Source organism: Rattus norvegicus, chromosome 3 (assembly GCF_036323735.1).
Source record: "Rattus norvegicus strain BN/NHsdMcwi chromosome 3, GRCr8, whole genome shotgun sequence".
In the NCBI taxonomy this organism is placed as follows: domain Eukaryota; kingdom Metazoa; phylum Chordata; class Mammalia; order Rodentia; family Muridae; genus Rattus; species Rattus norvegicus.
Window position 1 is genome coordinate 100,469,213 of NC_086021.1, and position 17,402 is coordinate 100,486,614.

Sequence of the window (17,402 nt, forward strand, 5' to 3'; positions counted from 1 at the left end):
TGCTCTATATAAGCTATGCTCTCCCACCATAAGGGACTCTTACTCCTCTGTAACCATAGGCCCAAATACTGTCTTAGTCATGGGGTCTTATAATAGCAACAGAAAAGTAACTAAGAAAACTAAGTTTCCCCCCACAAAGTAGCTAGAAGCCACCACACCAGAACTTTTACCATAATGAGAACTTTAAAGTTTCCAGCAAAAAACAAGTGTGTTTTTTTTTTTAGTAGTGTTTTCATTAATTCATACCACAAAAGATGAAGACACTTTAAAATCTAAAAAGTTAATCTACATTGTTGTCTCACATGTACCTCTAATATCACTTCATAAGCAAGCTGGCCTACAGAACACAAATGTACACAGATACATTAATGGTTCATAACAGCTTGAATCAGAATTCCTTGGAAGAAACCACATACTCATTTTCAGGTAAAATATTTACTGGTACAGATATGTATATTCTAGTTAGGAAAGAAATACAAAGTTCATTTACTTCATACAAAATCACAATCAATATTATTAAATCATTTAGTTGAGATACACAACTCAAAAATAGACTGCCTGGTCTAGAAAATCCTTGAAAATGTTGTATTAAAATGTAGCCATCTGTGGCCAGGATTACACTGGATTTATTTTCTTCTTAGTGCTCATATAGTTTTCAAATATCTTTGGCAACAATCTTACATTGCTTTTATAATTAGTAACTTCCTCACAATTTTCTTTCTTAAAAAAAGAACAAAACAAAACAGAAACGGAAACAAAACTGCCAAAGCCTAATCTGAGTATTTCTCCTTTACTTCTGCAGTGGCAGTCAATACTGACAGAAGGAACTTACATACATACCCAGGTGCCTGTCTAGGTATTCTTACTGTTTGGTATGAAAAGTTAGAACATCTCCCATGGCCAATTGCCCTAACTCAAACCTCAAAGAAACATGCTAAAATCAATCAAGTCTAGATTTAGGCAACTGAGAAATGGACCTATACAGTTTAGAAGGAAACAGTTTATTACAAAATCTGAAATACAAAAATGTGAAACAAGTGTTCAAGTAAAATAAAGGGCAACTTAAAAACAAAGTATAGTTGTGAAAAGAATTAACAATAATGTTCTACAATGGCTCCTCCCCTACCTTTTGAGAAATGAGATGAAAACGCTACTGGAAGCCGCACCAGAATGACAGCACACACTTCCTTTGGCAAACAGTATAATTTGAGCTCCAAGGAGGTGAGGAAGTGAGAACATAGCTTAATTAGAAGTTCTTAGAATCTCACCTGTATAGCTAACAGCATTTACCGCACAAGAGTGGAGAACTTAATTAGACACAGTTTCGAGAGCACTCTGAGAGCTTACAATGTTGTTTGATTTTGCCTTTTCTTGGTGCCTAAGTCATTGAGGAAGTTCAGAGTTCTCTTAGTTTGGAATGTTGCCCCAGGTCACAAACAGAGCTTTTCCTTGTCCAATACATTCTATTTTGGTCCATATTAAAATAATATAATAAAAGAAAAAAAACCTTTCCAAACACAGAAATGCTTATTAACGATGCCAACTCTAAGCTCCCACTGTCTACATTTTAACACAGATTATAAAGAGGAGTGAACCGAGCATCATCATCTGGTGTTCCCACCACACAGTGCTCGAGTATTGTAAATGCTTCTATTATCTTTCCCCCTAAAACATAGTGACAATTTCTCAAGTGACAGACACTGAAAAGAGAAAGCAATTCCTAAAGTTCAAGTCCCTGTCATGTTTTCACACATTTGAAAGACATTTTCCTATAAACTAGGTTCACTAGAAGCTAAAGAGAACCCCAAACCCAATCACAAGAGTGTCTCCATTTTCAGAAGAAGACGGCTGTGGAAGAAGTGCTTCCCTGTACTGGGAAATAGTTTGCCTCTGCTGGCTCTGAGGCGGCCTGTTACTGCCATCCCTGAGGGCTACACGTACTGCTAACTTGAAAAATTTTAGTAGCAGAGGACAACATGTGCTGGTAGTCCTAGATTCAAAATGTATTGACTAAATATTAACTTCGAATATCTTCACCCAGAAAAGCCTTAGACGGGAGAGTCAGTGTTGAAGGACACATCCTACTTAGGATTTCTTGGTTTTCTGAAGTTAACTTAAATTGTGGAAGCAGACTATCAGGATACATTTCTATCAGGTCCCTAAATTAAATATAATTAGATTGAGGAACAAAACTCTCCTCATAGATTTCCAAGATAATATGAGGCTCCCCCTGCTGGTAGTGTCACCTGCCAGAGGCATATCCATGTAAGAAAGAAAATGAATGCTTTGGTGCTTTCCAACCTCTGACCATTCAACCAGACATTTCTATCATGGGCAAGGCACAGCATTAGGCACTTTTGCTAACCACCTACAATGAAGGCATGGTGATACAGAGGGAGAAAACTTGGCTTTTTTAAAGTATGTAACAAGTGATTTGAGGGTAACAGGCAGTTCAGGGAACATTGTTTTAACAGCACTCATCTGAAAGAGAGAGACAGCCATCTCTCAAAGTTGTATGCAGGTTTCAGAGAATACCAGGAGTGGGAGATGATCTGAATGCGTGTGTCCCCACAGAGCTCATAGGTGGAAACCCCACTAGTACACTAAAGGTGGAGGAGATTTTGGGGAGATGATTAATTACATCACGAGGACAGGGATCTGGTGAACCTGCTCATTTCCTCTTCACTGAGTGAAGAGAGACACTGCCAGCAGGCACCGGCTACGAGGTCCTCTTCAGACACTGACTTTCCTAGCACCTCGATCCTGAGCTCTCCATCCTCCCACAGTGAGAGACGCTTGTTGGTTCTTTATACCCCACAGTCTGGAGTATTTTTGTTGCATCATCAGCTGTAGACAGACTAAGACACAGGAGGTTGATTCAATCCAAGCCAGTCCAATCTTTCAAGTTCACTGAGCAACTGCCCAGTCTGAGTAGACTCAAGACCTGGAATCACTCAGAGGGAACTCACACTCAGATATCTAGGAGCACTGCTCAAACAACAGAGAGCAGCAGGCTCATGATCTAGAGAAGCTGGGTCCAAGTTCCTGAGGTATGTGTCACATGATTTCCAGATTTTTCCCAAGAGAAGTTATAAATCCGAATGTGAAGCTTTTGGCTTTTAAAAATGGAATTGACCAACAAATGCTGGCAGTCCTTATCCAGCCACAGATCTGAAACTTCCGATCTAAGAAATTCTCCAGTTTACTCCAACTAACCTGCATTTACCATTGTAAGACCATGAATCACTGTGATTCTAAAGAACTAGACGTTTTCATTTTTAAAATGCATTCATCAGCTGTGAACTTAGGATAAGGCAGGGGAGAACAAGTGGACATGGTGTCAATGCTCATGGTGCCTACTGTGTAGACAGCTCAACACCAAGAACTGCAAAGGGAAGGGAAGCCATGCAGTGTGCCGTGTGCCCACAGGACTCCAAGCCTGATCTAGCCAGAGGGGACAGACTGCCACCTTGGCCATAATAGGACAAGATTTCCAGTCCTACATCGGCTGAGTGATGAAGAACAGCTAGCATTTACTCTCTGCTTAAGACTACAAATGCCAAAATGCAACAGTATTTACTCAAGTGGTGTATTCATAAATTTTACCTGGGTTATACTACCATACATTTTCTTCTCTATTCTAAGAAAAGTAATTTAGAAGGTTGGAATATTCCGTTAGGATGGAGGCCTTGATTTCCCAGCTTTTCCCTTATTTTCATGCCCAGTAGCAGCTTCAGGGGTGAGGACCATTAGAAGGAATGTTTTGCCTCCTGGAGGCAGGGCCTGCGGGCAGTTAAGGTTATATCAACTGAACAGTGCTCATCTGAAAAGGAGAGAAGTGTTGATCTTTTCTTGAGGGTCCTAAAACAATGGTTACAGGAATCAAAAGACAAGAACAGCTTGGAGTAGGAAGAGAAACCCAAATGTGGAAGACAGTGTGAAACAAGCTATCAAGCCAGAAGCAAGCAGTACATGTAAGACCTTTGGATTGCTGAAGAAGTCCAGACAGCTTGTTTGAAGTTAGTGTTCTATCTACCTGCCTCAGAAGCTATGGTTCCACTTCGTTTTCCTCGCAGTAATCAATAGCAGTTTAATAATTTCATTTGTAAACTCACAGTATTCTAGGATGGAAGCCCCAACTGGCACAAAACATCAACTGTTGGAGAAGTGGGTGGTTCAATACTCTTATGTTTGTCTCTAAATTACACTATTTCTAAAGTGAAGGTCATTGTTCTTGATGAGGGTCACTTTAGATTTTTAGGCACAAAACATCGGAAACTGGGGAAAACCATGACCCTGATCGAGTTCCTCTTCCGATTTGCTCTGGCTGCCATACTGATCGCCTCTACAGGACCTCTACCACTACTGCGGCATGGGGAACAAAAACAAAGCTAAATTTAATCCACAATGGAGCTGACAGCAGCACTGGAAAAGCAACAAGGCGTTGTGTTGGGGATTTGATTTGTGCTTACGTGGGAATTCGCACATCTACTGCAGGTCCCTGCCAACAGTTGGTTCTTTGATTGGTCAATAAAGAGCCAGCTTTAATAAATGGCTGGGCAAGGAGTAGAGGCAGGACTTTTAGGATTCCCAGGCAAGAAACACAGAGACAGAAAGAGGGATTCCACCATTAGGAGGGCGAAGGGAACAGACAACACGGACCACCTGGGAAAAGGTACAGGAGGGAGAACCCACAAACATGTAAGAATCAGGGAAAGGGACCCCAGGGGCCACTCCCCCAAATGGAACAGTAGAGATGAAATACAGAGTTAGCAAGTATTAACTCAGGAATATCAGAGGGGAGTGTGTTAGCTATGTGGAGGTTCAAGAGTGGACCAGCCATTGAGCTAACCAAGGCATATTAAAAATAAGAAGGCATATACGTGTCCTTGAATTGTGAATCCAGAGCTCTTGGGCAGGTACGGAGCCATGAATGCTCCTGCCTAGAACATAGAGTGGACTTTTAAATATTTACTGCAACAGCTTTGAAGATCCCTTGTGAAGGAAAAGGCTAATGAAGTGTGGCACATGGAAAAAGCCCAAGCTACGAGACAAAATTCAAAAGTGAAGCAACCAGGGCTGGAGAGGGGCTCTCTGTGGTTGAGACCACTTATTAATCTTGCAGAAGCCTTAGGTTTGGTTCCTAGCATCTACCTCAGTGCCAGGGAATCTGATTCTTTCTTCTGGCCTCTGTGGGTTCTTGCACTTGTGAGATACACATGCACTCATGAGGTATCAGGGACACACACACACACACACACACACACACACACACACAAACACACACCCCAAAATAAATTGAAAATGAAATATTCAGCTAGAAACAGACTGTTAAATACCTTGGGAAAGCTGTGTACATTTGAACACTAAGAGTCTGTGGCCACAACAGCCCTGGTTAATATTTCCTCCCCAATATTCTCCTGGATCATCTCTATCTGTGATAGCCTGAAATTCCTTTGAGTTCAGGGATATTTTACTATTATACTGTGGGGCTTATCGGACTTTCACAATCACCTGACCTACTCACCCAGGGAAAAAGCACAAGGACCTTCTAAAAAGAAGCTGGGGCTCTACCTTTAATTTTGAACATGATCCCAACTCATAGGGCAAGCTGATCTCATCACCAACTTCTGGTACACTCCTTATTCTCTACCACATCATTTGGTGAAGACATACAATAGGTAGACCTAAGGGTAAAGAGAGATTGCTCCCTTTCTTATATAATCATATAAGAGCTTCAGGCTAGATATCTGTGCCTCAGTTCCCCTGATGCCCAATACCATAAAACCTAAGATCCTGTATCCAGAGCAGCTTATATCTCCTTTTGTTACCCCAAGGTTCCCAGCAACCACTGCTACTGAAAATGTAGTTCTGGCCTTGGCAACAAAATACAATCAGTCAAAGAACAATAGGTGCACATCATCAAAATACTGTCTGGGACAAATGACATCAGAAAAGGAATATCACACATAAAGCCTCAACCAGGGGAGTGCCCCTCCTCAGTATACATAAGCTGCACACATGCTACAGAATACGGACTGCCTGGCTGTCTACCTCTAGCTCTGTCTCACACACATACTGGATTCTGCAGGCTCTCTATGCTCCTCTATCTGTTGAACACTCAAGTTGCTGTAGAATCCTGACCTCACAGCATCTTCCGCCTATTGGTCTACCACAGTTCATTGACCACTCTCACTGCTCCAAACCATTTTCACATCTGCATGATGCCTCAGAGGTCATGTTATTGATCCTACCCACAGTTCATCAACCCAAACCAACTGTGCACCACGCTCTAAGGGCCAACAACATCATGAGCCAGGAATTCTGAATTGCTTTTCCATTCAAAGTTAAATTACAATGATATGAGTAAATTTAGATCCATACTTAAGACTGACTAAAGGATGATTATTCAACTTATTGATTAAATAGTAAAATCCTTAGTGCTTTTAAAATAGGACTTGGTCTACCAAAAAAGGCTTGTACAACTTTTAAGCATATATTCAAATATTCTACTGGTGATATGTCCCTTTAGTACGTCTCAAAGTATTAAAAAACAAAAAAACAACCCCCCCCCAAAAAAATCTGTGTTCATGATGCCAGCTTATGGGAACTAATTTATAAACACCAATTCAAAAAGAGGACGGGGAGGAGGAAGGATGGAGAGAGGAGATAAGCTGTATGATACACTAAGCACTAAGATATTAGGAACAGTATTTCATTCTTAGTCCTACCCTCTTCTGATTCCCTCTTCTCTTGAGACAGGGGCTCAGTATGTAGCCCAAGCTGGCCTCAAACTCATGATTCTCCTGCTTCAGCTTCCCAAGTCCTGGGATGAACAGGTGTGCATCATGACCTCTAGTGTTTACCATTACTTCTGACAATGGGCTAGCTACTTTGCACAGCTGTTGGGTTTGTGTTATTGTGTCCATGATGCACGCACACCAGCACTATTTGGTCTTTAAGCAGGGATGATGGATCACATGCTGGTCTGTGCTAAGAGGCTGTGAGAAGGACACGGTGAGTGGCCATGGAGCAGGATGAGCTCCAGGACTAAGGACAGGACCTTGGCCTTTTATTATTAGATTAGTATTCCACAGATGGCCAGCCAAAAATTCATGTTGTGGGAAATAGGAGGCCAGCATTTAAAAGCAAGGTCAACAATGAGATGTTGGCAAGCAGGACTGTAAGAGAAAAAAGGATCCAGAGTAAAACCCTACACAGCTGATCTGGTGAAGACTGGGCATTATCAGAAGACAAACCTGCAGCTAGTATTAAGAGCTCTACAACATAAGCGCGTGAACCAGGTTTTCTCATGAACTTAGGACAGCACACTGTAAAACACCTCACACTGTCTCAATACTCATTCTTTTCAAGTACTTTGGCCAAATACACCAGAAAAAAAAAATCAGAGTAAAAGTAAAATCAGTCATTTTAAAAGGAAATTTCATAAGATACAGAGCAAAATTTATATTTTTCATTTAAAACCTTTATTTTCTAAAAAAAAAATAAATAAAGTCATACTGCATATATTTAGTAAAACATTTTTATCAGCTTTGAGTTTAATGGCAATATAGCATTTTAGAACCTCTCTTGCTCTCTTCCCCTCTGCGTGTTTCTTTTTTCTCCTCTCTGACCCTCTATCCAGGGTCTCATGGAGTTGAGCCTGGCCAAGCATGATCTTGAATTTCTGGTCCTCTTGCCTTTGCTTCCACCTCCAATGGCACACATGATCATGCCCAGCTGCATGCAGTTCTCAGGACTGAACCTAGGGCTTCATGCCTGCTACACGAGAACTGTTTGCTGAGCCACATCCTCAACTCTGAGTTTTATAGAGATTACCTTGTTTCATTCAAACAAGTAACTGAGGTAAAGAGAAGTATTATCTTCGATTTACAAATGAAAAGTAAAGCAAAAAGTGATGTACTCCAAGACTAAAATGGCTAGAAAATGGTAGTTTCTTAATTAGCCTGAAATCAGAGATTGTTAGAGGCTGAACATTTGGTAAAGAAACATCCTTAAAGCTATACAATATATTCCTATTAGCCACATTAAAACCATCAGTTTCACAAATGTGGGTCTTGCTCTTTATCTACTCACATCTTCACTGGTGACACCTCTGCTCACTTAAACTTGAATTTATATAAAAGTCAAACAACACACACAGACACACACAGACACACACACACACAGACACACACACACACACACACACACACACACACACACACACAGGGAAGGGAACCTCAGACTCCTTGATTCATAACAAGGAAGAAGATACAGTGTAGTAATTATTTATTTGACAAAAATATTTGTCATTTTATCACATAATACTTTGATTTGATTTTAAGTAACAAGCTGCTCAATGTTCTTTATCTGTAAGCACTGAATTAACACAGCTAAACATTCACATTACCCAGGGAAAAGCAAAGCCATACAAGAAAAATCAGGCCAAGTTTAGCAATACTAGGTTTTTGGACTTGAACCAGCCGTGTGAGGATCATCCTTTATTTCTCTCAGGACATAAAGACATGGGCATAGTTTCTCTTCAAAATTCATAATAGAGAAAAACACCAAGAGCCCACCATGAAGTGAAACATTTAATTCTTATTTAAACATTTAATTTATAATTTATCTTATTAATTTATATTTATTGTATTTTGAAGAGTTGTAACTTAAGCTATTTCCCATTTCCTCAAACAAGTCAGTCTATACAGGAGTAACAGTGCAGTGGCTTTCTGCAAGAATGTTGAGATGTACAGTGTCTGGCGCTGTCCATGGGGATTCAGCCTCTGGCAGTACTTCCCCATGGTTGTACACCTCACAGGAACGTCCACAGCTCATGCTCAAGCAGAGCTAGGCGCTTCTACTATCTAGCTACTGCTCCTTTCAGCAGTCTCGCTGTGAGCTTGTGTATACACGAGTAACACAACTACAACACATGCTTAGCAAATGAACAGGCTAGATGTTTCTGTTGTTCTTGGTTTTTGTTGTTGTTTCTTTGTTCACTTGTTTTGTGAGACAGAGATCTGCAGACTTGGCTGGCCTAGAACTCCCAGAGCTCTGCCTGCCTCTGCCTCCTGAGTTCTGAGATGAAAGACTATGCTAGGCTATCCTGGCTGGTTATTAGGTATGGCTAATAAAAGACTACTCTCGTTGGTTTCTAGACTCTTGACTTCCCCTAGAACAGTGAACTGCTAGTATGTCAGAATGGAAACCAATCAGCAATGAGCAGCGAAAAGCTCTGGTCAATTGTAGTCTTTAGCCTGAGCTGGGTTTTGCGGTCCCGTTACCGTCCATGTTGAATGTACGCAGAAGACACATGATGAGAACTGCTCGTTAGCTGTTAGAGGGTAAGCTGAGACGTGTGTGTGTGTGGTCAGCTCTTTCCCATTCACTTGGAACACTCATGGTAGATAAGAGCTGACAGAGGTGAGCCGACGGACTCCACATCAGTGTTTGTAGATAGAAAGAGCCAAAAAAAGGTGACAGATTTGTAACAAAGCTGCTTACCTTGCAAATGGAAAGCACATTAATATTTATCAGTTTCTTGATGGTCTGCAAAAAAATTTGGATAATTTAATGTAAGTTTACTATGAAAGTAATGATGTTACAAATACACTTTGGGGCGACACACCTGAAGCTTCTGCAGATATTGCAAGGAACTGGAGTACAATATGAGTTGGGGTTGAGAGGTAGACGTCAGCTTTATCTCAGTGTTATATTTGTAGTGAAAGCAGTAATTAATACCAATATGAAAAATGTAAGGTAAATGTGCAAGTCAAATTTGAATGTGAAGAGACACATTAAATCCAAAATAAAACACTTAATTTCCTCTCAGCTAAGTGCTTCGGTTGATTTCAAAACCTGACATGGTCCTTCAGAGATGTAACGTCTTCGCTGTCATTAAAGGATTATGCATGTATCCAGGCTGTAGCTCTCATTTTCGTAAAGCTAGTTTACTTGAATCAACTATGCTGCCACATATTAACATATTTATGAGTTTTTAAACTGATTTTTGATGTCCTGATACTTAAAATAGAGCTATCTTAATCAAATAAAGACAATAAAAATGAAATTAGAGCTACTACTGACCCTGGCACTGTTTAAATGACATTATAGATATTTCTTCATTCAATCCTTCTAGCATTCCTATGAAGCTGCCTGTTTCACATTTAAGGGTGAACAAACAAACTAGCTATGGTTAGGTTCATCCCCACAGAGCCACGCTCTGAACTGCAGATGGCTGGACTCTGAGGTTCAGTCGGAATCATTCTTCCAGCTCACTGACACTTTCATGAATTCTTTGTGCTACCATAATAAACAAAGAAAGACTCACGTTGTCCAAGTCAGGAATTTCCAAAAAGTATTCTGGATACTCGTATGACATGCCCACGTTGTTCACTGAAACAAGACAAGACTATTAGCTAACACATTCATTATAATGATGTACTGAAATGTTGAGATTAACCTCCTGAAACTAAAATGATACATACAACTGCATAAAATATAATTCCTGGCAAAGGTGTTATCTTTCCCAGAGCTTTCTATCTCAGATCCTTATTGCTCCAGTTTAAATGCCTTTCCTTCATGGAGCCTTCTTGTACTTACCATCTGCATGCCTTCCCTGTCCACGCCCGCTCTTCCTCTATACTGGCCGTCTACAGACAGTGCCAACCATTCCTCTGCGCCTTCCACCCTCATGGTATAGTAGGAAGAACAGAGAACGTACAGTGCAGGAGGAGACTGGAAACTTGGGTTTTAGTTACAGCCATGGCATACAATGTGTGACCTAAATCAGTCATGTCCAGTTACGTCTCAGCATGTTCACTGCTAAACGTAAGAGTTTACTCAGCCATGTGCTGCTGGGAACTAGAAAGCAAAGATAGCAAGGGAAGTATTCTCATATCACAGGATTTAGGAAGACAAAGGTTTCCAATAGAAACAACCAATATTTCACAATAAAATGTCCAGTCACGATAGTCCATTCCTAGACAGCCCGACGTTAAAGCTTCTGTGGGATAGCCTGGAGGGCAGGTGAGGCCAAGAATCTCTGATAAATTATCTGTGGAAGGCTGAGGCCAAAGCTTAGCTTATCTTGAACCCTCCCTGCATAATCATTTAACCTCAGTTTGGCACTGATACACTTACACATATTAGGTCCTATATTTGAATACTCAGTTATAGGCAGTTTCTCCAGACCCAGAAAGACAAAGAAACACAAAATAAGGAACATTCCCAGGTGGATAAAATATCCCTAACTTTATATATACTAATTATTTATGTACATTTAACTGCCATGACAAACCCATTAGGTAATTTCTAAATTATGTCCTAGAAACTAAAATCCATAGCACTTAAAAGGAGCCCAAGATCACAGGAGAAATCATGGCAGAATTCGAACTCAGAAGAGCCTCAACTCTAATCACTAAAACTGCATACAACTTCACCTGGGAAGAAAGACAGGGAAGAATTCTCATGCCACTTAGAGGAGAAGTGACCAGTAGTAATTGGATAATAAACAAAACACTAATAGCAATGTTTAACCAAACCAAAGCATTAGAAAAGAGTTTCAGTTACAAGAGAATAACAAAGTTATGGTCAGTTTGCTCTAGCCAGATAAGCCTGATGGGAGAGCTTTGTCCAATGAACTAAGTACATTAATAGTTGGAAGGAAAGAGACGCCTTTCTATATTTTACTAAGTCTGTCACTTGAGCCTGAGTCTTCAGGTTTTTCTTGCAAAATTTCTGTGAGAAGGGTTTGAACAGCTCACTAAAACTCACCTTAAGACAGAAAAGGCAATTTGTAGGTTCCATGCTCACCCGAAGAAGAAAAAATATCTAAACAGCTAGTAACAGCAGGTCTAGATTTACTTTTATCTTACCTTGCCCTCTACCAAGTGTCTTCAGCAATTACATTTATAAAAGATGTTAAAAATTAAACCAAGGGCTAGAGAGATGGCTCAATGGTTAAGAGCACTGACTGCTCTTCCAGAGAGAGTTCAAATCCTAGAAACCACATGGTGGCTCACAACTATCTGTAATGGTATCTGATGCCCTCTTCTGGTGTGTCTGAAGACAGCTACAGTGTACTCGTACACACACACACACACACACACACACACAATCTTTAAAAAATTAAACCAAATAACTAGAGGTAAGGCCTTAATTTCAGGTGACTTTAGTTTAATCACTGCTGAATTATAAAGGATGAATAGTTAGCAATTATTAAATAGTTAATTATAAATCTTTTAAGAGCCAAAACTGGTGGGCTATTTTGGTTATCGTTCTGAAATCTAGAACTTCTTAAGCAGAACAGTTGACTTGTGACCTTAGCATGTGCTACAAGCACACAATTGGAAGCACACAAATAACTTAGCAAGCTGGGGGTAATACTCTGAATGAAGTATTAAAGTAGACGGCTTTCTGATCTTCTCTGCTAAGTGAGCCAATGAAACTAGCAATGCTGTCCGCTCACACAATGAAAATGGGGCTATCTATCCAATGGTGCCATGTAAGGAAAAAACAAAAACAACTCTTTAGTCCAAAGCAATAAACTCTCGCACGGGAAGATGGTGCTTAGAGGTATAAGAACCGTGAAAGCTGTAACAGGACTTCAGAGCATCAAGTCTAAGCTTATGAGACAGATGAGTAAGCAGCGATGTCAACGATGGCAAATGCACAGAGGGCATCAAGACTCCCGAGTCCTCTCGGCTCTCCTGTGTGCATCTTCTCTGTAGAATCCAGGCTAGCTATCCTTCACAGGGAGGAATCAGTTCTGTGGGGTTTTTTTTTTTTGTTTGTTTGTTTTTGTTTTTTTTTCAGTTCTGTATTGTTAACAACTGCTGTTTCTCTCGGTTCTGAGCAAATAGTAACTCAATGACAGTATCTATGGATGCTGAAATTCTATATGCAAGGCACTTCAGAATCAGCAGATTCTGGATGAAGCTTTGCATTGAAGTCGCTGCCTCTACTTAAAGACTTAATCCACTAGTGATGGGCAGGGTCACCTTCCACCTTCTTACTGACAGCTCCAGTCATAGGTGAGACTGGAACAGGAGTCATGCCTATAGCTGGAGGAATTTTATCACAGGCCATCACCTCGTCTCTGTACTACTTATCACTTCTAAAGTCATTTCCTACTTCTCTCTACAACTACGTATGTTCCTCCTACACGCTTGTCACATGGGGAGGGTATTAAGATTTAACCATCTGACTTTAATGGTGGCTCTTGATGTACATGTGTGAGTCAACAAATCTGTCTGCCATTTCTCCCGCTACTTCTATTATCCGGTCATTTCAGCAGACTGAGGGAAAGTTTGAGTGCCGCTACACGTGGGCTTAGAATTTTTAAAAGCCTACTTTAAATAAGGGTTTTAAACACTTTGACCCCCCTTCTCGCCCACTGTCCAAAGGCAGGGGAGAAAGATGGTAAACAGGACAGGGGTGTGGACCTGTTCAGAAAGAGTTTGTTTTTTTTTGGGGGGGGGGCAATTCCAATCTGTTTGTCAGGACACCAGCAGTCTAGTTTAGAAGTGTCAGGATACCAAACACAAATCAGCAGTAGTGGCACAATCCAGCAGAAACCGCCTGGCCTCTGCCAAATCTGAATGAGTCAACTGAAGTGACTAGAACCAGCCATGATGCCAGAAGATGTTCTCTGCCATGCCTTTCTCAATGAAGTGAAGAGCAGGGAAGACAGAGGCAAACCTGTCCTATTTATACTCTCTCCAAACATCACAGGTCCTCCCACAGGTCTTCCCTCAGCAAAACACCACGTGGGTTTGCATCACTTGACACAACCAGAAACTTCCGCTTCGGCTACACTCAATGACTGTTTCCAGTAAGTATACAACACTGGGAATCTCTTGAAGAAAGGCAAACCTGCAGTTTTATTTTGATACAGTAGGTGACAGCAATAGCCAAATAGCAGATCAGAGGCTTCCAGTGAATGGCTGAAGGGAGAGGTAGTGCTGTGAGTAGGAGTGAAAGATGGAAATATTCCCATTACAGCTTAATCTCATTAAGGATGGGTGTGAGCAGTGTCATCGCTTCATGTACTTATTACACAATGCCTCACAGGATCACAAAAGCAATCTCACAAGTTGTTCTAACTCTATTCAGAAAGATGACTATCTCTTCTAAGGGGTGAAATCTTTAATTAGCATTAAACCTGTACTGCCAGTGAATTTTATAGCTTTTTCCTCCAGGAACCATGGTTCTGTGTCACTGCTCCCACCCCTAGGGCCTTCAAAACTCTTTTAGCCATGAACACATCATCTCATTCAGAAAGCAAAACACAACTGTATAACTTCAAAATTCTTACTGTGCCAGGAATCAGCAGTAGGCTGAAACTTCCCCGGCACTCTTCACGAGGTTCTAAGACTGCAGAGGCCTCTCTTATTCTTTTTTGTCCAATTGTTGTGATAAAACACCCTGATAAAAGCAACTTAAGGGGGGAAAAGGTCCATTTCAGCTCACTGTTTTAGGTAATTTCCAGCACAGCAGGAAAGTGAGCGCAGGCAGGAAGGAGAACTGGAGGCTGCTGTCCATATTGCATGCAGGTAGGAAGCAGCATGGTGAGCTCTGCTCATCTCATTCTCTCCCTTCTAAGTAGTCAAGGACCCCGCCCTAGGAAATCAAGCCACCCACTTTCAGGCTGACTCTTGCCACCTCAATTAATCCCCCACAAGAATGCCCAGAAGCTAAATAACCCTTTAAGAGTATGCCTGATAGCTCGCCTTCTATATGATGACTCTGGATCCCATTGAGTTGGCAGTTGAAATTAACCACCACAGAGCCCAGTGGAACAGCTGGTACTGAGAGAGAGCAGAAGTATAGACAGACCAAGAAGAACAAGGAAACAGAAAGGCATCGGTGGTGGGGCAGAGATGCCACCTAGGAGAGGGTCGTGTAGGGAGGACTGGCAGGGAGCTCACTCAACTACACTCTGGGGGCCTATTCTGGACCACAAAGAATACTACTGTCAAAGTGATGTTACACTGAGAAAGGAGACTTGGAAAATCCAGAGTAATTCTGGGCATTTTATTAATATTTTAAATTATCTCATACTACTTAAAATCATTTCCACATCTCATTCTTTAAAGCAAACGAGATTTTGTTCCTTCAAAGTTCATGTGCTACTGATCTCCATGGGCCTAGAATCTTCTATCACAACCAGCTGCCAGAGATAGAATGATGTCACTAGAAAATGAGATTTCTGAGATGTGGGTTGGACAGGAGGGTGGAGCACAGTAAATCACTATAAAATGAAAGTCCATTCATGCACTAACCCACACAGACCACTTCCAACTCGCTTCACTTTTACAGTAAACAGAAACATACGATATTAATGTGGTTTAAAAATACTTTGCCTAATGGCTGGGCTTCCAAATATAAATCACATATCATGAAGTATTCTCTGTTTCCTTCTTATGACACCAAGGCAGAAAAGATCAGCTTACACTTCAGTCACATTCATAATTATACATGGGAACCAGTCCTGGCACTAAAAACTCATTAGTAAAATCTGCTTTGAACAATAATGTCATTTCACTTTATTTTGTTTTGTTTTTAATGTGGACTTCTGGAATAGTGAATATATCAAAGGCTTGGGGAGTGTGCATGAGAAGTGTGTGTGTGTGTGTGTGTGTGCGTGTATGCATGAGGGGAAGTATGTGTGTGCATGTGCATGTGTGTTGGGGAATAACACTTTCCTACATTTTTGTAAAATGGTTGGGGTTTGACCTCAGTGGCAGAGTGCTTGCATAATGTGTGTGTATGTGTAAGGGGGTGGGGGTGGTGTCCCTGGGTTCTATCTCTAGCACTGTAAAAGTACAACTGTAAAGGCTACAGAACTCAGAATTCAACAGAGTCAGGGTTCGGCCCCACTCAATCACTGCTGCTTCTGTAACTGGGACATAAAATAAGCTTGTTTCCTCACTATTCTTCATACATGAAGTAGGAACAATCATTTCAGCAAAGGATATAATGTGCAGACTGACAAATCCACTGTTCGAAGCAGGTTAAAATGTCAATAAACGGAGAAGCTGCTGTTATGTGGCTGTTTACCCAACACATATTTACTGCCCTCCTACTCTGTGCCCAACACCAAGAATCTTGCTTTTATTATATATGACCAGTATCAACACAAACAGATCCTTCTGGAAGGCAGAGCTCAGGTTTATACCGGCTAGATTTATCTAGTACCTCCTCTGCCCTCTTCACTGCCTTCAATAGACCTAGTCTCACAGTCATAGGGAGACTGACAGAGATGCAAAGAAATTTCCTTTTTTGCCTTCTTAACATATTGCTGGAGCTAGCACATGTTCATACACTGACAGATGATATTTGGAACACGATGTAAAACATTTTGCAAACTTTACAGTTTTCATACACTTGTAAGTAGCAATTTCCAAATAAAAGAGAGTTTATAAGGCTTTAAATTTGCAGCGCCTTTAATGAGAAATTGAAAAATTTAGATTGAGTCAGAGGCAACAGCACACACCTTTCTCTGTTTAATTACAAAGTGTCACGTGACTGATCCTCATTACAAAATTAGGTAAGATTTGACATACATAAAATTAAAAGTGAGGATGCAGCAAGAAGAATGCCAAGGTTGGTGGTTCAACGTTAGCTAATAGGGGGATATTTATCAATTTCTATTTACATTTCTGAAATCATAGAGCTAATTATACAGATTTAAGTCAAAGGTTCTGCTTTAATTAATGCCATTAGTGATGTCTGAGTGAAAGAAAATAAATCTGAATTTTAACAGTCCTGTGCTCACTTTAGAAATCTATTCTCAGTCAACATATTTAGTTTGATGAAAAGGCACTGTCCTGGGTGATGTTCCTGAGGAGTGTCCCTAAATAAATGAGCTTCCATGCCTATTCTGTTTCCATGAGAGCCCTTTACCAGGCCTCTGACTCATCCAGTGCAAAGGGTCACTGCTGGCAAAGGAGGGGACTCCTACCAGTCATCCTACTGGCAACTTGGATCTGCACTGAATTTCTCTCAACTTTTCAAGCTAGGAAGGCTCCAGATAAAGTCCACTTTGCTTTACAGAATTTTGTAGAAAAATGTCTCCCTGTTTTTTAAGATAAAACTTGAAAGTTGCTACTGAGCGGTTATCTAATTATAAATAATGCATTTAACTTCTCTACATTTGTTCCTTGTCTGTAAAATGTGGAAAGGTTTAAGGAGAGAAGAAGAGTAGAAGGAGAGGAGTAAAGGTCGGCCATGAGCACGTGGAGGGAAGCAGGGAGGGGAAGGGGAGAGAAGGGGCAAAGGGGGAGAGGGGAAAAGGGAAAGAACAAGGAGCAAAAGCCCTTGTCTGTAAAATGGGCAGAGTCATTCATTCATTCATTCATTCTTTCATTCATTCAGGGTCTTCCTATGTAGCC

General features: G+C 40.9%; 1 protein-coding gene across 1 annotated transcript in view; it reads right to left on the reverse strand.

Annotated features, from left to right (window-relative positions):
• The window catches only part of Hsd17b12 (hydroxysteroid (17-beta) dehydrogenase 12), a 123,506-nt gene that overhangs the window by 23,820 nt on the left and 82,284 nt on the right, over positions 1-17,402 (reverse strand). Inside the window, exons 5-6 of the mRNA NM_032066.2 lie at positions 10,337-10,401; positions 9,511-9,555 (exon numbers count right to left, since the gene is read on the reverse strand). Of these exons, the coding sequence (NP_114455.2) occupies positions 9,511-9,555; positions 10,337-10,401 (110 nt within the window). The remainder of the gene's footprint in view (positions 1-9,510; positions 9,556-10,336; positions 10,402-17,402) is intronic.